We start from the raw sequence: 25,848 nt of genomic DNA, 5'->3' as shown, positions 1-25,848 counted from the left end.
ACGTCGTGTATTGTAAATGTACGATAGTTCTTACGTTAGCACAAACCAAGAATTATGAGTGATTTATTTTGGTCAATCTTTCAATAACTTTAATCTTATTTTAAACTTTAAATTTCAACCTAAAATACTTTTTTTTCATTGAGCAAGCTTTTCATTACAGAGGCAATGAGGCATATATATGAAAACAAATATAGTTTGCAATCATTTCGGACATTGCTGCATCTGACGTAAACATCATTGACCTTATTTTCTGGAACCAGTTAACGGAACTGGCTTTGTTTTGGAAGATTTGCAACGAATAATAATGCGTCCGCCCAGATAGCCGTAGCGGTAAACGCGCAGCTATTCAGCATGACCAAGCTGAGGGTCGTGGGTTCGAATCCCACCGGCCGAGGATCTTTTCGGGTTGGAAATTTTCTCGACTTCCCAGGGCATAGAGTATCTTCGTACCTGCCACACGATATACACATGCAAAAATGGTCATTGGCATTGTAAGCTCTCAGTTAATAACTGTGGAAGTGCTCATAAGAACACTAAGCTGAGAAGCAGGCTCTGTCCCAGTGGGGACGTAACGCCAGAAAGAAGAAGAATAATGCGTCCGGTGGCATTCCGATTTCAAGTGGAAAATTCCGGAACAACTCAGGTGTTCGGTGCCCAAGTAAATTACTGAAACAAAATTTTCGTCGAATGCTTCCGGATGCATCCAATTTCATTTTTTGAAAAAATATAAGCATTTGAAATTAGACAAAAAAATTGTCTATCTCAATCATAGGCATAGGCAACTAAGTGCTTAATGTAAGCAACCAAAAGGATTTTTAAGCTTGTAGGTTGCATTTAGAAATGTGAAAAATACCATGTTGCTATTGTGATTAGCATCTTCGGATTGCTTCAACCTTGTCTTTAAAGTTTCACTTTGTTCTTGAAGTATACCTAGTGGTGTTTTAATAGACTTAATGTTTAAATTAATATCTCTTCTTCCTTATAGTTTGAACTTTGAACGAAAGTCATGCATCATTGTAAATAAATCTCTACTTTATGTTGCCAAATAAGAATGATTGTGATTTAGAGAACACGAGACAACGTTTGAATTCCATTAATGTTATAACTTGTCATCCAAGTGGGCTTGAAATTTGTAGCGCGAAGAAAAAAAAAGTGGGGAATCACACTCTGAGTATTTTATTATCGTCATTCCGTTTTGCATTCGTATACAGATCTAGGCTAGACACAAAATTAAAGCTACAATTAAAAAAACGTCATTCATTTGGTAACACAGAGCGTTCAGTTTCTCCTCACGGTTTAGTCTACGGTAGTTTTTCCGTCGCCACGGGATTCTCTACTTTTCCAACAAAGAGCACAGCATCCGAATCTTCGTCTTTGATGTAGAACATGAAGGGTCGGTTCGCTTTAAACTGAATAGGCATATCGTCTATGCCGAATTTGTTTACCAGTTGAATTTCTAAAATAAAGTATTTTGCATTAGATTCATTCATGGCTCATTTGCGCATTAGGATTCAAGAGGTTATCAGCGTTTGTTGGTGCGGCACGCATACCTGTGGCTGCGAAAGCTAGAGTTCCTTTTTCGTTGACTTCAATGCCAGCCTTTTGAAGCATTTTTGACACTGCCAATGTTGAGTTCTTGCCTCCGGAGAGTTCCGGTAACTCAGCTTTATCGGTGAATACTTCAGTTATTCCCAGCTGAAACGTGTGGTTTTAATCTGATTAGTGGGATTTTTCATCATTTCAATTATTTTAAATCTTACCCTTATCAGCACATCATTGAGCGTTGTGCTGTAGTCGAATTTATATTTGGGAATAATGACTACAATTTCGTCCCGTTGTAGGTTCGATTCAAGTTTCAGCAGGTTTTGGTCTGTGAGGGACTCGACCATTTTCCCCAATGACCGGTTTGCGTAGGGCAGAACTATGGTCATCGAAAAGTGGCGACCCTTATAAGGTAATCGAACCATTTCAAGCTGCATATCAGGATCGTCGAGATATTGGTAGATGTCAGTCTGCTCCATAAACTCTGCTTCAACGGTGGTGTTTTCCGACACGTAGAAATTCCGCTTTCTGTTGAGCTCTTCTTTGAACGAATTTCTCCACGAAGCTTTCAGGAACAGAGCGTTCACTATCACCATTACTGAGTCCTTGATGAGCTCTGCGAATTGAAATATTCATCATTGTATGTTTAATTTTTATCAAAAGTTATGTTAAAACCTTCATCTACTAGATCTTTCAAGTGTCCATTAGTAATGTTAAAGCACCATTCGTTGATCTTGTTAGCAGTCTCTTTGGGACTGTCAAACTCCACAGACTCTATACTAGTTTTGTAGCAATTCTGCACCAAATCGGAATAAGCATCTGAAACGTTGGCCGCCCTTTGATCAGTAAAAATCCGTGTTCCAACGTTGAACTGATAGTTGCTGTTTTCTTTCTGGCAAACAATAAAAACAAACAAAAATATCCATGAGCTTTGACAAAGTAACCTTATAGAAAAGTGTCATCTAACCGTGGAACTTTCCAGGAATTCCTGATACAATAGTCGATTCTTTTCCAGGTCTGAGCCAGCCAGAACGAGTGATAGTTCCTGTCGGGTTTTGCTGTGTTCTTTTGATGCTTCGTACAGCAGGGAAAGCAACAATTTGATGGAGAACGGAGAAAAAATTACGTTTTTCTGTTCATGATGGAACACTTCCTGGAAATAGAGAAAACTATTTCAATGGGTATCTGTTGAGAACACTGCTTTGTTGTTCATTTAATGCTCTCACATTTATGATTTTTGATTGAGAAATTTCAATCATTCATTATTGGTCAGCTATTTGTAATCATGCTAGATATTGTTCATATGTAATGTGGAAATTCGAGCTATCACTAGTCATACCTCTACACTACATATTGAAATAGATAATTATGAAGGCAATCGATTAAGTACAATTACCGTGTTTATTTTCAGTTCATATACTGATGAGTAGCTTACCTTGACGAGTTTCCAATCAAGATCATTGTTTAAAAGAACTGCGTCGGGTTGATTTTGTAGCTGGTTCGATCGATGATTTCCAACATTTCTAAGGGTTGCAGAGGTAGTCAATAAAACTGTAAAACAAATAATAACAATATGTGCTCAATATGGTTTATGTAAACAAAAATATAAGGGTGCATATCAAAACAATGTTTATAATGTCGATGTAAAAATGTCTTCAATTTAAAATGTCATTTAGTATCAATTCGTAGCTTAACAGTTCAAAGAACATTAAATTTACTTGTTCTCTTTCAATTCTTCTTTTTCAGGTAAGATCGATGTGAAAATAATAATATACCTGGTAAGAACAAAATTTTAATCACCATTAAACTGTTTTGATGAAAGAAAAAACTTTGGTCTCGTATAAACCATCAAGCTCAATCTTTTGGATGATATTGCACTATTGTTTCTTATATTTCTAACTATATCGGCAGTTTTCTCCAGACATCAAAGAGCCCTAAATTTTCCACAGGGTATGTCACATGATTTTATCATCATAGGTTACGTTTCGTGTTTTTAACGCTACATTATATTTCAAAAGGGCTTTCTTTAAGTTTCTTCAACATATAATTTGACTGCTTGTTTTCAGTTAATGCCTCAAGCTATTATAACGAGATGCTCGTTACAGTTTATTGATTCGGGAGAATTTTTTATTCAGTGATGAAAAACTCATGAAGATTCGTACATTTTTGCAACTGTTATCAAAGATGGAACGCTAAAGACATGATAAATATTAGCACCATAACATTTTAAATCTCACATAGATTACAAAAAAATGTTAATGGAAACAACTAATGTGTTTTTATAACTATGGGGCTTCGTGGCCGTGCGGGTAGAGGCGTCAATTATTTAGGCGTATTGTGTCACGAAGTGTGGGTTCGATTCCCGTTCCAGTCGGAAGCTTTTCGTCAAACGAAAAATTCATTGCTGGGCCACTGGGTGTTTCGTGTTGTCCGTTGCCTAATGTTAGTAATTCTTCAGTCTGTGCAGCCTTTGGCTGAAGACGGTGTAAATTGTCTTAAAAAAACTAGCACAACAATGCGTATCTTTCAGATTTGAGTGTGTAATTGTTGCAGTGAAAAGTGAGTGTTCCGGGATGGCCCAAGTCAGGAATAAAAGTAATTATATGAGATATACGTGAATGTTGTTTGGATCGTGGATTCTGATACCGTCAAAAAAGTGAACTAGCATCGAAGATAGTCAATTTGCATTTCAGCTGTTAGGAGAGTTCCCAGACAACCAGAAATCGCAAGAATGTTCATGTTACAACTCGTTTATTCATACTAATTACATCAAACCCGTAAAACACCGTGGATAAACTCGTCAGATTGATGAGCTTCCTCGCATAAAACACTTCTTTTCTGAGTTCATTTGTACATTTTGTTTCGTCCCGTACACTCGTACAAAGTAAGTCGAATCAATCCGTAGCAGCTGTCAAATCAACATTTGTTATCATAAGTTAAGTCGCATAAGATCATAGGTTAGTTCGGTAGAATATTTATACACTCGCATTGTATGTTATTATTCATCACATAATATATGCACGCATATCGCCTCCACTTTTGTACGTAGAAGGCCTTTTCGCGACATCTTATAAGTGAAATGTTGCACATACAAAGCCTCCAAATGATTTCGTTATACGTACATTTTGGTTGTCTGGGTTGTTTTGGATACTTACAACAACAACTTAATTTGGTGAGTTTGTTCCTGATTATTTTTAGTTTTCCCTTTTGTTTCCTTGAGCCTATATATGTTCTTATTTTGTGGTTAGATGAAATTGATACGAACCCATCTATAAAAATATGACCGATATGAACTGAAAACCTGAAACCTGCTGCAAATATTAATACTGACAAGAAAATAACGGATGTTCCGGTATTTCCAGCATGCTTATCATTATTGGCTGTGCAAGCACTTAGAATAGAAAAGAATAGAATAGATTCTCTACAGAGCTTCCTTTCTGGTTTCGATTTCCTAAAATAAAGTGGATACAGACTTTTAATATATTTGTTTGAATGCCCTCAACGTGATTTTTGAAAGTTAAATTCTTATCTAGCTTAACTATTCTTCTATTAAATTCTTATCTAGATACTTAACTTCATCTGACCAATTTATTGGAACCCCTCTCATCGGAACAACATGTCTACCTGAAGGTTTCAAATAAAAAGTTTTTGGTTTATGTGGGTATGTTATTAGATGAGTTTTGGAAGACTTATGAGAAATCTTCCATTTTTGCAAGTATGAAGAAAAACATCCATTTCTTTTTTGCGATCTACTACAGATGACATGCAGGCTTCGTTCTTTGGTGGAGAGGCCTGTGTCATCCACAAACAAAGATTTTCGACATCCTTGAGGTAACTCAGGTAAGTCAGATGAGAAAATATTGTATAATATTGGTCCCAAAATGCTGCCTTGAGGAACACCATCTCTTACAGGAAGTCTTTCAGACTTGGAGTTCTGATAATTAACCTGAAAGATTTGACAGAGTTATTTGAATTATTCTAACAATGTATGTTGGAAAATTAAAGTTTTTTTAATTTTACAATCAAGCTTTCATGCCAAACACTGTCGAATGGTTTTTCTATGTCAAAAAGAGCAAGACCAGTAGAATAGCTTTCAGATTTGTTGGAACGAATCAAATTTGTTACACGTAAAAGTTGATGAGTGTTTAAATGTCCATCTCGGAATCCAAACTGTTCATTGGCAAAAATGGATTTTTCGTTGATTGATCGAACCGCACCCCAAGCAACACGAGATGTCCCCTTCGTCGACGAAGAAGACGTGATGCCGCTTGATGTGGTGGAAATGGATATAGTGAATTCACTCTCTCAGAACTATGGACCGATGCATAAGACTGCAAATTAGTCGTAGAACCAGTCAAAAGGCAAATACACTTCATCAAAGCCATTTCAAATCATGCTAGCCGAGAACGCCGAGCCGAGTCTTATGGCGAATAGGAAATGCCATATGTGTATCGAAGGGTTGTGCTACTTTTCCCCGAATGTCGGTTCCCCGAATGTCAGTTCCCCGAATGTCGTTTCCCCGAACGCCAGTTCCCCGAATATCCCGTTTCCCCGAATAGCCCACTTCCCCGAAAAGTTTTTGGCACTCATATTTGTCATAACTTTATACATTTCAGGAGGGTGAACGTACTGGTCATCTAACATGCACCCTTCTTTATTTGATTGGCGATTCTTACGAGTTTTATCGTCCTCGGCATTTTTGGCAATAAATTTTTAGTCGAGAATGATTAAATACCTCCTTCTTTTGATTGCTTATCGTTCTTTCTAATTCACCATCCGGCCACTGAAAACTATTATAGCACCTATTTGAACTGCTACTCTTTTCGGGGAAGCGGGTCATTCGGGGAAATGGCAATCGGGGAAATGGCATTCGGGGAAATGGCATTCGGGGAAACGGGTCATTCGGGGAAAAGTAGCACAATCGTGTCGAAGATGCTATATGGGATCGAATTATTCAGTTCGAAATGTGTCAAGCTTTATAAACCAACATTTAACCAACTTTTACAAACGACATCTGGAGCTTTCCGCACATCACCTGCAATTGCTATGGCTGTAGAGAGTGGCGTACTTCCACTTTTTGAACGAGTTGTCTTGGCTATGGTTAAGAGTCTCTGCCGGATTGAATAAAAAAACAACAAGCAATAAACCAGCTCTTCGACATTTCGTGACATACAAACACCACTCCATTTTTATTTATATAGATTTTATACCAACTTGGACTGCTCCAGTCAGTGTGGTAGTTTTGAACATTCATCGAATCATTTGATTCAATTGCGCAGTTAAAAAATCAAAATCAGAGGAAGACGTGTTACTAGAAGTAGATGCATAATCCGATTATTTTCTGTTGGTATTTTACGTTGATGAAGATACGGAATAGAAGTAACCCGTGGTGGCATAAGCAGGGGTGGTTCCATTTGATTTGAACTAAAAAGAATGATTATCTGTAGAAATAAAATTAGAAGGAGAGGAGCAGGAATTCGCTGCGCCAATATGGGCGTAAGAATTTGCTCGGATTTCCATTCAAACGGGTAACTGATGAAATAGATTTAGCATTTGAATGAGCATGATTATAATTTACCTGATGGGTATGAATATTAAGTAAGCGATCGTTAAATGATAAATGAGAATTGTTGGAGATTCTCTCTAGGGAATTCCGGAAACAAAAAACGTTGCCGTTCATCTAGCTGGTACGAGCCTCAACAATTAGTTTGCGGGAAAAGGCAATGCCAAAAGTTATTATGATTGCTCCCGCAGTTTGCGCATACACACTTTTTGGTATGCTTCTTCACAGGACAGACGTCCTTATCGTGAGAAGAATTTTTGTTAGCATCCATGCGGTAATGTTTAGTACTATTCCCCTCCCCCCCTTTTGACATCGACGGTACTGAGTGGGGTTCTGGAAATTTCCTCCAGGTTTCTGGAAATGTTCACATGACACACTGACCTCGAACATAGGTCTTGCTTTTTTAAATCAGTTATATTATTGAGATGACTTTTGACAAAGTCAACGGAATAATATTCTTCAAATACCCCTTTCCAACGAATGCCAGATTGCGTTTTCTTTTTTATAATCATTACTTGGACTACAGTCACCCCACAGTTATGGGTAGCACACAGCTATGAATCAAAGTTGGATAAATACGGGAATATCTCATCGGATATAGTTGCAATTACGCAGAATACATTTTACCGTGAACCATAAACCTGTACAGCATCGCAATCAATCATAATAAGCTTGAGCAAATTATTTCCATTCATAGGATATAAAATGTCAATCGTATTCCCAGAAGCGTTGATTCATAAACAAACGCCAAAACGTATGCTTTCACTGGCACACCATTCGTTTAGCTCGCAAATAAATTGCTTTTATAGTGTATGAGTCGATTTGATCCATAATAAGGACCATCCTCTCTCACTGATACACATCTGTGGGATAGACAACGTTTGAAATTTTTATAGAAAATGACACCTTTTCGTAAATAACCGCAAATTATCAGGTGTATTCTCGAAAATAACTATATTCTCGAAAAAAAAATATATTTGCCACTGCCCCGTGATTTTGTTTTGTACAACGTTACTATGTTTTTTGATCATGTTTTGTTCTGAAAAATGCTCTTCAGTTGATCCATAACTGTGGGTAAAATCCAAGTAAATCATTTATTCCATTTTTGATCTTTTCAGGTGACTTATAGTCACTTAAGAGACATTCCAAGGCGACCATGAATAATCATTCAGTTTTAACGCCATATGTAAAAAACGATAAAACGTGACAATCTCCTTTCTATGCGATTTGGGAGGAAACCATGATTTCACTAAAAGAGTTCAAGATCTCCTGCCTAAATCCCTAAATTCAGAACAATTGACCACAATTGCTGGCACGCTTTGTTCCCTCACTTAAATCAAAGAACCTGGGCTTGAGGCTGCTGCGAATTGCTGTTCGGAAAATTTGTCTAAAGTATCGAACTCATTGCTTATTGCGATGCAATTATCAGCATTAACCATTTCACCCTTGGAAGAAAGAGAGCATTCCGGAGAAACGATTTTGTGTGTGTTTGTCTGTTTCCACTCGAAAATGTGATTTATTGACGAAAATTTAGGTATGGGATTTGTTACGATTATTATACCAAACAAGATTCTTAAGTATGAGATGTCCAAATCTACTCTTAGTGATTCCAAACTAGTTATTCGTTTTCGAAACCCATTCAATATTTGCAGATATCATTTTCAAGAATCAGTTATTCAAAAATATGTAAATTCAAGTTCAATATTATTGGAAAAGTAATATTTTGGTTAAACTTATTCACGTTAGGGATGGTACACAAATTATGTCACGCTAAATTTCAACTTTTTCGACCATCCCCCCCCTTTGTCACACTTTTTGTATGAGTCCTCCGAAAATTTTGTAAGGCTTGTCATACTTGGCTCGACCCCCCCCCCCCTTTGGAGCGTGACGTAATTTGTGCATGACCCCTTGTACGTATGTTCGCTTATAAATTATCGAAATTTATTCTGATACAAAGAAGACAAATTCCACTGCACGATTCATGAATACGAGTCCCAACTAGTATGAATCGTAATTTATTTCACTAACTATTTATAGCTTGTATAAAATTCATCCTTCCTGTTTTCTCGTCATCTTCTGAAGATTGTGCTCAACAAGAAAAGGTAAAATGCAAAGCAAATCTTGCATTTCATCAAAAGAGTCCATCTGATGATGACTTTCATATGTTCTCCAAAACATGAGTAGCAAAAAGCAACGGTACCCTGACATGAACCAGCAGTGGAGTGCTGAATTGTTGTGGTTTGGCCATTAATCGTACATTTGAATTCCTTACCGAAAACCTGTTTGATAGTAATTTAATGTACCTGTACCGATAGCATCAGGAAAGCGACTCGATAATCATTGGGTTTGTTTTGATCAAACAGCTCGTAACCTAATTGTATTCAACCATTCGACGGGTTTGCGTAAACAGTTCCCTCCCGAGTCACGACTCGTCACAAACGGCAATAGAGGTCCCCAGACGTTCACATGAGTCATTGTTGGTTAATTGACTCAATTAGCAGCAGCAAAACATTGCTAGATTCAAGCCCACAGCGGGAACGTCTCTTTCGATCGCGGCAAGTTCAAGTTCAGTGTGATCTCGCACGGTCGTGACTGACAGCGGGCAAGCCGAGTTAGTTTTTAAGCATTATATACACTGGTTCTACCACTTTTTCATAGCCTGTTAGAAATATCTGTTAAAGTACCTACCTGCTGCGCAAACCAATTTAGGGGTTTCCCAAAAAAGAAAAGGTAACACGCAATGTATCAACTGACACTCGATAACAGGTGATCTTGCGACAATTTACAGTTTTTTTGTGTGCTTTATATTAAGTCATTGAGAGATGACTGTGGCGTAAGGGTATGCGTTATGCCATCCATGTCGATACGAAACGAAACAATACACGGAATGTTTAGCATTAGGGAGACTTACGGCTTCGGCACCATTCGACTATTATCGGCAACCAAATTTCAAACGCCAAATACACAGAATGTGTGTATCAAAACACTTCAATGAAAACATTCAGATGATTCTTTGTTCTGTCCGCTTCCCTATGACGGGATTTTCGAGATTGTACAAACAATATCGTCAGAGATGTCACATTGACAAGAGGTTTTCGGAGCGTTGTAAAAACGATTCCAAAAACATGTTGAGAAGTCTGTAGGTGTGAATCGATAGAGGATTGAGCAGTGTATAAATGTAAACAGACAAACACGGAATTTGTGTGCTGATGTCCGAGAAAATTACAAAAGAAGCACGGCATCGGCTTAGACTGCCGAGAATACGTAAGTTCCCCTATTGTTCACGAAATGAAACGAAAATTAGAACAATTTATTTGTGAAACTCGATGCAAATAAATATTTTGTAGATTCATGTAGGCGAATTCCGGTGCACAATTTCTTCAAAGAGAAGAATTTTTCTAAAAAGATTTTTTTTTCTTCGAAGAAAATACGCGCCGAAATTTGTCTACTGGAACATGTTTTTCATAATTTTCATATGTTGATTTTTTTTTTGCGACAGTCTTGAGACTTAACTTTTTTTATATTGCGAACATAGAATCCAAATCAAACCCAATATTGTCTTGTCTTTGGGCTGATAGCAAAATACTAGGACTTTTTGGAGAACGGTTTTGAATTCTTGACAGTGTCTTAAGTTTTTATAACTATTTTTGGGCATCAGAATCTTTAAATACAAACCAAAACGGGGATGGATGTGTTCGCGAAATTAATGAATTCGCTAATGAGTTTTTTGATAATATACCGAATGAGTTTCAAGTATTCCAGTGGTTTCCAAACGTTTTCATCAATTTGTAAGGAATTCTCATGGCTTTCAAAGGAGATTTCAGGAAAGGAGATTTCAGGAGACAACTAGATAAAATCATCAATACTTCGACTAGCTAGAAGGGTAGAGTAAGGTGGGGCAAAAGTTCGACCTTAGTGGTATAATCAAAGTTTCCAGGAAAACAATAGCAGTTAACACAAAACAAATACCATACAGTGAACCGTTAACATATTGGCTATAATTTTGCTGAACAAACTTGTGTCAAAATATTCACCCATTTTTAGTTATAACAGTTTCAAAATTGATTGTCTTATTCGAACTTTTGCCCCACCGGTGGGGCAAGAGTTCGAATCTAGTGTGGGGCAAAAGTTCGCTGGCTAAAACACAAAATATCGATCCTTTTATGATAGGCATACTTTACACCAGTGCTTCCCAAACTTTTTCAACTTTCGCCCCCTTGAGGCCAATTTTTATCTGGAATCGCCCCCCTGATATGTGAATCAAATATTTTAATTAAGTATTGTACGCTAAACAATGTCCTCAACTGGCATATCCATAGAATCATAATACAATAACTATTGTGTACATTTAAAAATATGTTCTGTAATATCGATAACCCACAATTATTAAGAATGATTAACTGAGCTGTATTTTATAATAACAATTTAAACAATATCTTGCCTGCATTATAGGTAGGGTTGTCGCAAAATCTCAATTAATCGATTAGTTGGTAATCGATTACAGTCCAAGAATGCCGATTATGGATAACGATTAATCGACTAGTATTTTTCGATTAATCGAATTAATCGACATTTTTTCTGTAAATGTGAGTTCTTACTGCTATAAGGTACAGCGGAGTAAGTTAAAACGGGTGAGACAAAATCAAAAACAGTAATACTTCGATATAACGTAACCTCGATACACAGACAAACAGACGTCACACTCTCACCGATGTCCATCGACCACCTTTTTAACGGCCGATTCAATTATATGGTAGGTGACCAATCCACCACCCGCAGCGCTCGCATCGTTTTTGTTCGCGTTTGACGTTTACACACTACCGCTATCTGTTGGTCCATCGGCCAAACACACCAATTTTAGCATTGGGCGTACATGTCATCGTGACTATGATTTTGATCGGGATTTGTTCTAAGTGTTACGTCTGTTTGTCTGTGCTCGATATAACGTAACCTCTTTATAACGTAACTCGATATAACGTAACTTTTACCTCGATATAACGTAACTTTTTTTGTCTCCCATTTATTTTTTCAATTTTTATTAAAAACATGAATCATAAACAACAATAAACATTCTTGAAGGTTCAAACACCAACAAATACTAAATCAGAGCAATGTAAGCGTTCGGTACTCATCAATCGACATCGAGTGAGATATGAGCTCAATGTTAAAATCAACATTTTGCCGTTGCTGTACATTTGTATACATCATTATTATTTTTATTTTTGTAACATTTACGCTCCCACTGGACCCAAGACTGCTGTTCACTTAAAATTTCTGATTTCTGATAATTATTGATTTACTTTGCATTCAAAATGACTAGATCAAACTCGGATAAGACTTGTGTGTCGTCGGCCCACGCTGTCATCGCCGATCCATTTAACGTATATTTGATAATATTTTTTTTAATGCATAAAGAAATATTTAGCTATTGCTTCAGCCATTCCTGCAGATATTCTTGGAATGATTTCTCAAAGAATTCGATGTTTTTCCTGGAATTTCGTCACGGATTTTAACTAGAATCATCCCAAGGATGCCTTCCGAGATTCCTCCAATAATTTCTCCATGGAATCATCTTAAACCCTCCTGATATTCATGTATAAAAATTAATATGTATAATAATTCCGGCAGGGAACACAGAAATTCCACTAGGTAACCCTCCTGATGTTCTGAGATTTTGTTCGGAAATGTTGGAATCATTAAATTGTTGTTTTTTTAAAGCGATTTCATGAATTTCTCAAAAAGTTTTTAGAAACATTTGATCAGTATTAACTTAATGAATTCCCGTCTTAAGGATTCCTTGAAGAGTTTCATCAGAAAAATCTCATTGAATTGAATCAAGAAATGGTTAAAATATTCTTCCAGAATTTTAACCATAATACAATCAAAAACGTTTTTCAAGAAATTGTGGATTCTAGAAATTTCAATTTAAGGATTTTGAATTTCTCCAATAGTTTTTTTTAATATATTTATAAAATCTACTGTGCTTTTGATCAAGAATTTCACTAAGTAATTTTTCCAAGATTTAAAGTGAATTCAACTATGAATTCTTCAAAACGATTTTGCCTAGGATACTTTTTCTCGGAGTCTAAAGATTTATGAATTATTTCAATACACTTAGATTTGATTACCGAAGTCCGTAAAATTTTACTGGGTTTTTGAACAGCAGAGTTAACTCAGTAAAAAAATATTGCTACCGAAAACTCCGTGAAGCGAAAGATTCATGAACTGTCAAAAATTACCGATTTAGTCAGTAACTTTTGCTGCATACAAAATGCTGGCTTTTTCGGTAAAACTGATTCATATTGATTTACTGAGTCCCTCAGCATATAGGACGGAACCCAACATTCCCAAATTATGTCATGTTTCCTGTTGGAGCTATTCAAGGAAGCATTCCACTGGCATCAACCAGCACATCCGTCGAAACCGTTACTTTAAAAAAAAAATGCTTAGGAATTCTCCATGCAAAGTTCCGCTTCCACTGTTCAAAAGTCGAAGAATCTTCTCTATACCTACCATGAGCAACCAGCCAAGCACAAAATATATAATTTAAAATGATTTACGTTCCGGTGGTGATACCCGCAATCAACGGAATGTTGTAAAATTTTAAGTAAATGTTACTGACATTTCAAAGCGTGCAATCTAAAATGTTTTCATTTCGTGTTCACGATTGATCAGTAAAAATATATCACATACCGATAGTTCAATAGTTATTTTTACTGAATTATTTCATGCTACTGATGCGTTTCGGTATTTTTTAACAATTACCGTATTCAGTGAAAGATGAAAAGTTTTACTGGACAACAGTAATTTTTAGCGAAAGAAGCTGGAAAGTCGGTATTTTTTACATTTTACAGCCGAGAACCGTAAAATAAATTACCGAACAATGAAACGTAGAATTAACGTAGAAATTTCATTATGAGTTTCTGCAGATTTTTCTACAAATATTTATGCAAGAACCATTCTATGTACCACTTAAGTTTCTTCAAGACTCTATGTGGAACCAAATCTTGCATTGATTCCAGCAGGAATTTCTTAAAATAGTCCTGTATGATTTGTTTCAGTAGATTCTCCAAGTAATTCTTGAAGTTTTCGTCTAGAGATTTTTCTACGGATGTTTTTATTACAATCGAGGCGTATAAATAAAAAAAGATAAAAAAATAAACACGTAAAAAATAAAAAAATTACGTAAGAAAGACTGAAAATACCTACAAGGTCAATAATATAATTTTTAAATCCATTTTCTCATCAAACAATACATGTTGAATGAAATTTGGAATAAAAATGTTTTGCTTCGATATAACGTAACCTCGATATAACGTAATGAAAATAAAAATCGAGTTACGTTATATCGAAGTATTACTGTACTAAGTTTAAAAAACATGATGACAATAAGTGTTAGCAGGTTTTTCGTTCCTTAAAGTTTGTTTCATTTGTCAGCACAATGTTTCTGTAGTAAAATTTTACATTATTACGAAATTTTACTTTTCATGTAAACTCAGCCATTTCATGTAACTGCCCAAAATTTGATTGAAAAACAGTTTTGAGAATTGCTCCCGATAGATAAATCATTGTAAATACAGATCGACATGCACGACGAAATTCTTCTAAAATTCAATAGAACTGAAACTCTGAATATAAATAAAATTTCTCAGTCATTTTTCTAAGGATGTGTCCAGAGAAACATCAAGCATTTTATTTTCAGAAATTATTAGTATATGAAAAACCGAATTTAATACTACACAATTTATTTCCACTAGAGTTTGTATCCTTTGACAGGTACGCGTATTTTGACCTCTTCAGTATCTTGTACTAGACTCGACTTGGAGTTTATTAGATTATTTTTGAAATAAATCTGGGGGAAAATTCTAAAGAAATTTCTAATGACGAAAACTAGACGCATGGTGAATAGTCACATAGAACGGTACGAGGCGATCTTAAAATGAAACAGTTTTGAATCAACTTCTAAAACTACACTAAAACTTCAAAGGCACAAATATCGCAAAGAAAGTATCCAACAACAGTGCACTTTATATTTTGGCTTTGTGCACTATAAGAAAGCTAAAAATAAGAAAATCATAAATGTTTGCCAACTATTTCTCCAGTTTTGTGCCTTTGAAATTGTGAGTAGGGGCACAAGTCGGCCATTGTGCCGGCCATCTTTGGATTTCGAGATGATTCACCTTAACATGACATTTTTTAATACAGTTTTTGAGTATTTTTTTTTTTTTGTTATGCACAACAAATTTTATTTTTTTTTCCTGCGTGCGTCGCTTTGTATTGGTACACTAGTTCGCTTTAAATTATTTGTAAAAAATATACAATTTTTCGAAGTGCAGATTTTTTGTTTAAATGCACTGGAAATGGTAGCTTGACGTTAGCTTAAAAATAAATTTCTTGATAGTTTTGAAATACTTTGACCCGAGAAAATGTTCAGGCAAAACAGCTGGAGTTTGTGGGCTTCGTGGTCGTGCGGTTAGTGTCGTCAAGCATTTAAGTGCATCGTATCAAGGGGGTGTGGATTCGATTTCCGCTTCAGCTATTGAAACTTATCGTCAAGAATGTTTCTAGCATGTGCCACTGGAGCATGCTTCTCCGTTGTCTAGTGTTAAGTTACAGTCTGTGCAGCTCAATGGCTGAAGACGGTGCCCGTGTCTTTTTAAATCTTCAAAGAAAATCCCTGAGGAAATTTCGGATAAATTTTTAGAATTGAAGCCTTTAAGAATTTATTTAAATAATTTCAATAATAAAATAGGGGAGAATATTAATGAAAACTTCTGGCAGAATTCACCGTACAATTCTTGGAGTAAGACTTATATATTACCCCTTTTCCTCAGAAAACCTAGATAATTTTGTTGACGGTCGTTTTTTAAGGTTAAAATTTCACATTATGCATTGAGGACGAAAATGACCAATGACTTAAGAACAATTGCAGCAGAAATTCTACCACGGACTCTTTTAGGAATTCTACCAGATTCCTCCCAAACATATTTTGAAATTATTTCAAGATCGCTTTCAAAGATTCCTCCATGCATTCTACAAGGATTTGTTCCAGATATTTCTCCCAGGCTCCTTCAGATTTTTTTTACAGAAATTTCTCACAGAATTTATCTCGAGATTCCTCACGGAATTCCCTTGAAAAAATTCTCACAAGGATTCTTTCAGGGAGTTCTCTAGAAATTCTCATGATGTTCCTCCAGCAAAACTTCCAAGGAGTCCTCATGAAACCCCTCCAGAGATGCCTTCATGCTTTCTTCCAGAAATTTCTTTTGGAAATATTTCAGGGAATTATTCCAAATTTTGCTTCAGAAATTGTCAGTAGATTTTAACCAGTTATTTCCTTTGCGATTTTATTTCAAATAGTCTGCCAAATATTTCCTAGGCTTTTTGTGTAAACAGCATCAATATTTTGCAATAAAGAAATATTCAAATCGCTATAGCTTTTTTGTTTCTCATTATATATATCTCGCATAACTTGAGATCTCGCCCTAAAAGTAATTGGTAACCGAGTGTGTAGCTCCTTGTTTCTTCGTCAATTAATGAACCTGGATGAAAACTATCACCACTGGGAGATAGAGGAGGATCTTCTCTTCATCGTAGCATTGTTGAATAACGTGTAAATCCATTTGTTTCCTCAGTAGCTACAAGCTACACACTCGGTTACCAATGGCTTTTAGAGCGAGATCACAAGTTATGCGAGATAAGATCACTTCTGTAAGATAGCAATATTAATTTGTTGATAGTATTTTACAAACTATTATTTGAAAACATTTTTCGAAATGCTCGAAAAACCACGTTTTACTTCACCAACAATATTTTTTTTATTTTCATGTTTTTCAACTTTTACTAAAACTTGCAAGTATTTATTCACCTACAAACAAGAATTAGACCAACTTTCCTCAAGTTAGAATGATTTTTAAATAGATATCGATTTATGGAGGGAAATTTACCTCTCACGTGACATCGACTAGTGGAGATATCGAGTTATAGAAATATCGACTTATGGAGAGCTCGATGTATGAGAATTTGAAGAGACCGAAAAATCCATCGAAGTTCAACGAAAAAGTTATCGCGATTCGAATACTGTTTTGAGGTGAAAAAATTAAGCTGTCGGTAAAGGAATTAAGAATTATGCTTGGCATTATTCGAATCGTTTCTGTTTTGGTGCTACAGATTTTCTTCTTCAAATTTTACAATGAATTTCTTTTGGGATTCCTCTAAAAATTTCTGCAAGTATTTATATAATTCATCCAAGGGTTCCTTTATAAATGGCTCTAGTAGAACTTTTAGGGATTGCTTATGGGTCTCTTTCTGAAATTTCTTCAGAGATGGCTGCAAGTATTTTGTTTGAAATTCCTCTAGGGATTCCTTCACGAATTCTTTTAGAAACTTGTTTAGGGATTCCTCCAATTTTTGCTTCCAAAATATCACTAGGCTCCTCCAAAACATTTCCTGTGGTTCTGTCAAGAGTTCCTCTAGGAATTTCTTCAGGAGTTAAAAAAAACTCAGAGATTCTTCAAGAATTCCTCTAAGAAATTCACGATTTTTCTTTATAAATTTATCCAACGATTCATCTACGCCTAATTCTAGAAATTGTTCCAGTGTTTTCTTTTTCAACGAATTCTACCTGTTTTTTTAAGGTCATTCCTCCTAAAATAGGCCAGAATTTCTTCAATTTTTTTATTTCAGGAATCCATTATTTGTTTTTACAAGATTTCCATTAAGTCTACCGATAATTCCTCAACAAATTGGTATTAAAATTACTTCCAAGGTTTCTTTAGTCAAAAAACAACAAGTATCATTCCTGAAATTCTTTCAACAATGCCTGTAAAAAATCATCCATTACATTGACACATCTGAAAACTCCTCCTAGAATTGACAGTTTTTTTTCTTTTGGAATTTCTCTAGTTATTTCTTCTGGGTTTTCTTCAAAAATTTCCTCAAGATTATTTCCTGGAATTCTTCTAGGAAGTACTCCAAGAATTTCTCCGAGAAATCCGAGGGAAAGTTTTAATTAGATACCCTGGTTGAAATCGTAAAAAATCTGCAGGTGCACATAGAGGACGTCGTTTACGGTTTCATGAGGGTGTTCTAGTAGTGTTCCATAGGAATCCTAGATAAAAGTGATAGAGAAATATTTAGGATATTTTAGGAATCGCTAGAGTTAAATTTGACAATATTTTTTGTTTGTTTTTTTTTTTTTTCTTATTGAAAAATGCCTGGAAAAATGTCTTGAAAATGATGGAGCCTTGGAATTTATAAAAGCGGTATTATTGTAGGACCTCATGGAGGAATCTCTACAAAAATTCCTAATTGATTGCTTGAAATGAAATTCGGGACAATCTCTATCAACTTCCTGGATGAATTCCAAGAATCCTTTGAAGAAATTCCGGAATGAATCACGAAATAATTTGGGAAGGAATCCATGAAGGAATTTATAAAGCAATCCCTGAAAAATATGAAGGAATCTCATATTTGAGCTTCATATTGAATTCCTAGAGAAATCTACAGGGATTACACAGCTATAAATATTCCTAGAGATCTTTGTGGAAAAATCTTCGCAGAGTGATTCTTGGAGCAATTTTTGAATTTATCTATGCAAAGATCCATATAAGTTTATTAATCTAAGAACTACTGGATAAATTTCCGGGAGAATCACTCTTGAAATGTTCATGCAATATTTGTTAAAAATTCTGGAGGAATTTGTGTAGCCCTATCTGTATCTGATTCCATGATCTCAGTCATTGGTCGAAGGGTTTACGTTATTTTTTATTGTTGTAAAAAAATATAAATTTCGGTCTATCTTCGTGTTTTGTCATAAAATGAAGGATTCGGATATAACCTATTTTACATTTGCTATGGTATGAGGTCTCTCTGAATGTGGATAAAAATCATAGATTTTGAGCTGTCGATGGTACAACATAATGTTCAGAAAGAGTCCACACAAAGATCTACCAGAACCAATATCACATGGACAAAACCAATCGTCGATGACTTAATGCTCTTGTGAATCAGAATAAAAATGTGAGCCATACACGCTAATGAAATTCCGACCACTTCCTTGTGTACATGATTAATTTTACAAAAATTGTTCTGAGTTTTTTTTCTAGGGCCCATACATTAGAACGAAAAAAAAAATTCGGTCCAAAAATTGATTTTTGAGAGCGGTTGAAAGCAATAATGCCTTGTTGCGCCGCTCCCCAAGCTCACTGATTTTTTTTTTTTTTTCAGAATGGATATGTTCGTTTGCCAATGCCCAAAAATTACCCTAATGTATAAAGAAAGCAAAAATTTCTATGAGAATTTTTGATAAATTAATTGTAAACATTCGTTTAAAAATGTGGGAGAATCTCAAGAGATACTTTGAGAAGACCAAGAAAACGCTGAAAGTGGAGGTAAAAATCTTTCCAAAAGTGAATGAAGGAAATTAAGCAGAATATTTTACACTTCCCGCTGTACAGTGTAAAACATGGAAACGGTAGTAAAAATTTGTAGCATGGGCAATGACATAATGATTCATGGCCAATTAATTGATTGAGAATATACTGCTGTAAATCGTAAGTGAGTCCTGTTGATCCATCCAAAAGAATACTATAATAAGTTCAGGAGATTGAAACATGTTTGGATATCAATTAAACTTTCACTATTCGCTTACCATTCTGATACCTTATGAGATAAATATTAAGATGATCAAAACACCGTTAACTTTTGTATAACACGTTACAAAACTATGTAATGAGGTTACATTTCATTATGGAACAATTCGACTTGATGTTTTTGTTTTACAAATTTTACCGAACAAATTATTTAGTCTCGTTAGTGTAGATCAAAGGAATATATGTTGAAACTTGTATTAACTAAAATTGGGCAAAAATGTAGATGGGACTACCTTGCGATTCACGGACTATAGGATTGTGTTTATCGAAAACAATTCTCGCATCGATGATCTAGGAAAATGACAAATTGGAGTTAATGCACAGAGCATATCAAAATGAATAACTGCTAGATCTATCAACATATTCGTAGTTTTATGATTGCCTGAGCGATAATTTTTCGTACACAACCTTACACAACACAGGAACACATAACCGTAGTTTGAATTGGACATTTTATTTTGGACAAATTGACAAATAATCGACGTCATTTAATCGATTATCTCGATTACTGAGTGAGCCAGCTATCGATGAAAAAATAATCGATTAGTGAGTCGAATAATCGATTAATCTAAATAATCGATTAATTTGCGACAACCCTAATTATAGGCTGCTAAATCAGTTTTTGATACCCGATTTCTCCGCTATTTTTTTCCAAATTAGTTTCTAAAATGATGTGTACTATAAGAACTGATGAGAATGAGAGCAACCGAAACATCAAAATAAATACTGTAGGTTTTGTATCGTAAAAAACTGGATGCCATTACAAGAAATATTAGCTTCCTAACCTCAAAGTTCCCATACAAAAAAATCCTTATATGTTATTGGGCATTTGCAAAAAAAACATAAGAATTCTCAGATATGTACATCCAAAATATGTCGTGTATTTTAAACGTTAGAGTAAAGTGGGGCAAAAGTTCGAGTGGGGTAAGAGTTTCTTTTTAAGATTTCTAGCTCAATTCAAAACAAATCTTATAAATGTCATGGTGGTTCGAATGGTATTCAAGTAAGAGACTTTCAATCCAAATATCATAAAAATCGATTGAGATTTGGAAAAGTTATGGCTATTTGTTGTTTTTCGACGTGAATATTGTAATTTTTGGTCGAACTTTCGTAGCATGGAACCAATTGAAGATAAAATATTTTTCAATATTTTATGTAAGGGCGTTTCTAGGCCTATCATAAGGTTGCTTTGAGGTGTATTAGTTTTTGCATAAATGCTTGTAAACAATTTTTGGCCCATAGCGGGGCAAAAGTTCGAATCAGCGGGGCAAAAGTTCGACCCATGTATAAAATCACGGAAAAATTTGCAAATTGCCTAAAATCCACATATTATCTTCAAATTTAGTTAAATTTGTCTGATCGTGTAAAAACTGTCACCAAAATTTTACATTTCCACTTAGTTTTGCGAAAAACTGCTATTTTTGAGTATATTACAATTAACCCGGATTTGGGCAATTTTTTGATGCAAATTTAGTGTGTATTTTTCGTCAAACTTAAGTTTACGGCTGGTGTAAAGTATACCTGTCATGAAAAGATCGATTTTTTGTATTTTAGCCACGAACTTTTGCCTCACATTAGATTCGAACTCTTGCCCCACCGGTGGGGCAAAAGTTCGAATAAGACAATCAATTTTGAAACTGTTATAACTAAAAATGAGTAAATATTTTGACACAAGTTTGTTCAGCAAAATTATAGCCAATATATTGAAGGTTCACTGTGTGGTATTTGTTTTGTTTTAACTGCTATTGTTTTCCTGGAAACTTTGATTATACCACTAAGGTCGAACTTTTGCCCCACCTTACTCTATCTGTGACTATTCATTCCAACTTTGCAAAAATCTCAAATACCGACCATTCTTAACCTTTCAGTCGTTTCGTGGTTTGCCGCAGTCAGAATCATCACGCTGATGTTGTGTACGATAAGCGAGGTTTTTTCACCATTATTGTACAAAATACAACAGTGTTATAACTCACATGATATTAAAAATTCTAAATGCATAACTAAATGTGTCTGACAATCATCAAGTGTTGTATATAACAATTTCAAAATGATCGTAATTAGAGATATAACAATATAAGGTTAAATTCTCCTGGGAATGAGTAATTATTGTCAAATGCTCCCGCGTTTGCTTTTTCGCCCCCTTTCTGGATTTTTCGCCCCCCAAATTCTGTTTTACAAATTTTCGCCCCCTTGAGCCTAAAAATCGCCCCCAGGGGGGCGAATTCGCCCACTTTGGGAATCACTGCTTTACACCAACCGTAAACTTAAGTTTGACGAAAAATACACACTAAATTTCCATCAAAAAATTGCCCAAAACCGGGTTAATTGTTATATACTCAAAATTAGCAGTTTTTCACAAAACTATTTGGAAATGTAAAATTTTGGTGACAATTTTCACACGATCAGACAAATTTAACTGAATTTGAAGATAATATGTGGATTTTAGGCAATTTGCAAATTTTTCCGTGATTTTATGCATGGGTCGAACTTTTGCCCCGCTGATTCGAACTTTTGCCCCACTATGGGCCAAAAATTGTTTTCAAGCATCTATGCAAAAACTAATACACCTCAAAGCAACCTTATGATAGGCCTAGAAACGCCCTTTCATAAAATATTGAAAAAGATTTTATCTTCAATTGGTTCCATACAACGAAAGTTTGACCAAAAATTACAATATTCACGTCGAAAAACAACAAATAGCCATAACTTTTCCAAATCTCAATCGATTTTTATGATATTTGGATTAAAAGTCTCTTACTTGAATAGCATTCGAACCACCATGACATTTATAAGATTTGTTTTGAATTGAGTTGGAAATCTTAAAAAGAAACTCTTACCCCACTCGAACTTTTGCCCCACTTTACTCTACTATCTTCGGGAGAGTTGCACCAGGTCCGTCCCACTCGGCTTTGGATTGGGTACTACTTCTAGTACTGCATTTGATCCCTTGGTATTGCAAAAGTTAGCCAAGTTTGACAGATTGCAATACATTTTTCACGGCATTCTAGATTACCTTATAAGCCATAAAATTCTTTAATTTGTCTTTGGGACAGTGCTCACTTCCTTCCAGAATATGTTTACCATAACACATTTCACCACTACGCAGCGGTAGTGTACAACACCTTATCCGGTGGGATATTTCGGAATTAGACCCTGAATAATTCCGCTTGATTTCTTGTATTCAGTTCAATGTGGATTTTCCGAGTATCCCTGTAGTAATTATTTTCCAGGATTTCTCTGAGAATTTCTCTTTAGGAATACTTCCATTAGTACCTCAAGAATTTTCTTCGGAAGTTGCTGCAAGGGATTCTTTCAGAGTTGCCCAAGGACTTTTTTCCAGGCATTCGTTGAAGAATTTTTCCATGAATGTTTTCAGTAATTACCTCAAGAATAAGCTTCCTTTTGAAAAAGCTCCGGAGATACCACCGTATAAGGATTATTGCAGAAAATCTTTCTAAGAATAATTCAGGAATTTCATGTATGTTTTTCTTTAAAGAATCCTTCCAAGAGAATCATATTGGGGTTCTACCGCGGATTCATTTACCGATTTTTCATGAAATATCACCAGGGTTTCTCTCAAGATGCCCATTACCCAAGTAACAATGAAAGCTGAACAGCAAGAGTGTTTGCTGAACATTGGCTGATTAATGTTGTACAAGGCTGAACACCGTGACAGATGAGCAATACACTCAAAGCTGAATATCAAGTAGAACAAACTATTTTACATCTATAGTTTTAAATTTTAATTAATTTCTTAATTCTCTTATGGATTTTTTTGAAAATAATTCCAAGGATTCTATCAGGAATTTGTTCAGGGATAAGTTTAGAATTTTCATCAGGTGAAAACTAACTGCATGAATTTTTTTTCGTAGATTCCATCGGAGAAGCTCTGTTTACTTTTAACAACTTTCTCGAAGACAACAACCTAGTTTCTCAATGATATGAATGTTTAGCTAACGAGATATGCCAAGATACACTTGCACCACGTTGTGGATGAATTTGGCGTTTTGCAAGGTCCCTCAGTGAAGCTCTTTTCGCTCATGTAGTGGATGACTTTGGAACTCCGAAAGGAAGCTCTGCACACTCGAAGACAGGAATGTTCTGTCTCATTTAGATTCCGAAACATGTCTCAGGTGCAACAAACTGGAAATATTTACACACACTAGTGCCACATAGTGAATGAATTTGGAACTCAGGAAAGCACTGTTTGCTCTCAATTACTGTTTAAAGATTTTCTCTCTCGTACATATTCCCAGATATCCCACCGGAAGTGGTGTTGTACCTACTCTACCGCTGCGTAATGATGTAATGTATACCATGAAATATTGAGAAAGAAAGCGAGTACTGTCCTGTACAACCCTCCCGAAAACAGTACCCTTCTTGTTGGTCGAATCGGCCGCAAGGCCAGTTCCCGAAAAACCAACTTGCATGCAACAAGCGGAAGATGGGAAAATCTTGTGGACGATTTTGATCCGGCAGAGAATCTAGGGTTGTATAAAAAGTCGATTCATAGTAAACTGCCCCATAACCGTGAACAGAAATTTTCTAAGTTCGAACCGTAGAAAACAAGGACATGAAACTTCAAACATTTAGAAATTTTTACCTCAGCAACCACGGCGTGCAATGGGATTCGATCCCAGGTCCTCGGAGTGAGAGGCGTGCGTTCTAACCACTACACCAGGCTCGTTCCTTTTTAATAATAATGTCACTGAACTGTTTATTGATATTTCACAAGGTTACAAAAAATTTGTTTGTTATCCATTGATTTGGTCAAATATTAAATTTGCATCCATGCAAATTGAACACGAGATCGAGAGAGATCTACTTCATCTTACTGATCAAAAACAACCCGAATTAGAGTAAAATAAAATGCACTTTATCATTTCGTGATTAAAGGAAACATAAATGTCGATGGTAATAACTAGACTAGAAAACACTACTTCACGTTGAAAAATTACTTATTAATCTTGTGGAAATAGTTTTTTTTTATTAACTTTGTCTATAGATTATTTCAATACTCACTTTGAGTTGCGAATGGTCAAAGGATTTAAAATTCGCTCCTCGTATGTTGATTATCATACAGGTCTTCCTTAGCCGAGTGGTAAGAGTCCACGGCTACAAAGCAAAGCCATGCTTTAAGTGTCTGGGTTCGATTCCCGGTCGGTCCGGGATCTTTTCGTAATGGAAAATTTCCTTGACTTCCTTGGGAATAGAGTATCATCGTACCTGCAACACGATATACGAATGCGAAAATGGCAATTTAGTCAAAGAAAGCTCTCAGTTATTAACTGTGAAAGTGCTCTTAGAACAGTACGCTGAGTAGCCGGCTCTGACCCAGTGGTTACGTTAATGCCAAAAAGAAGAAGATGTTGATTATCATATTTTTAATGCAAAGCGATGGCAGAAGTTTTTGAGCAATTTTTTTTTTTAAATCAAACTCAATGTTTCGTGAAATTTTATTTCGTTTGTTTCTTTGCAATTTCGTGGAACTTTTTTCATTATTCCGAAATGAATTGAAATCGAAACAAAGGTCTCTTAGGATTTCATGGAAATCCGCTATTTGTATTCCGGTATTTCGCTTTGAATGGTATTTGACGGAATGATTCAAAATATCGCATACCCTTATTTTGAAGAAACTATGTATGCATTTCCTTCTTAATTATTTCTCCTGTATACTTACATAGAAGTGCCACCCCCATATGCACCGCGCTTAGCCCAAATCGAGGGCATTGAGCAGGCATGTTGAAGGTCTTGCCAACCGGGAACTCAATTATCCAAGATTTGTGTATCTCTTGTCGTGTCCGCTGCAGAGAGTGATGACGTAGCAGAACAACGATGAATCTCTACTCTCGTGTAAATTTCGTCTAGGTTGTTGCTCACGGGAAAACAATTACATGCGTGCAGTAATGCATTATGGGAACCGAACTAAGTACAGAGTGCGTCGCGTCGAACCACGCGGGCTTACGCGAGATAGTGATCGCAATACGATCGCAAAACACAACTACGACTAGCACAAAAACACACCCCTCCGAAGCGTACCGGTATAGTTTCGACTTGACTAACTAACGAACCGCAGTCAACTGCCGGCCG

At 35.7% G+C, this 25,848-nt stretch overlaps 2 protein-coding genes across 5 annotated transcripts in view; one reads left to right on the top strand and one right to left on the bottom strand.

Annotated features, from left to right (window-relative positions):
- The window catches only part of LOC5566834, a 310,372-nt gene that overhangs the window by 128,150 nt on the left and 156,374 nt on the right, over positions 1-25,848 (top strand). The window lies entirely within an intron of this gene.
- On the bottom strand, positions 1,189-25,848 carry LOC5563726 (serine protease inhibitor 27A). Its single transcript, XM_001647961.2, has 7 exons — positions 25,439-25,848; positions 2,978-3,093; positions 2,510-2,695; positions 2,218-2,434; positions 1,761-2,158; positions 1,551-1,695; positions 1,189-1,456 (listed from the first exon to the last, which is right to left on the bottom strand). The coding sequence occupies exons 1-7, from the start codon at positions 25,497-25,499 to the stop codon at positions 1,302-1,304; spliced, it is 1,278 nt and encodes a 425-aa protein (XP_001648011.1). The 5' UTR covers positions 25,500-25,848; the 3' UTR covers positions 1,189-1,301.

Source organism: Aedes aegypti, chromosome 2 (assembly GCF_002204515.2).
Source record: "Aedes aegypti strain LVP_AGWG chromosome 2, AaegL5.0 Primary Assembly, whole genome shotgun sequence".
In the NCBI taxonomy this organism is placed as follows: Eukaryota; Metazoa; Arthropoda; class Insecta; order Diptera; family Culicidae; genus Aedes; species Aedes aegypti.
The sequence above is the reverse complement of the archived record's forward strand: the minus strand, read 5'-3'. Positions and strand labels throughout refer to the sequence as shown.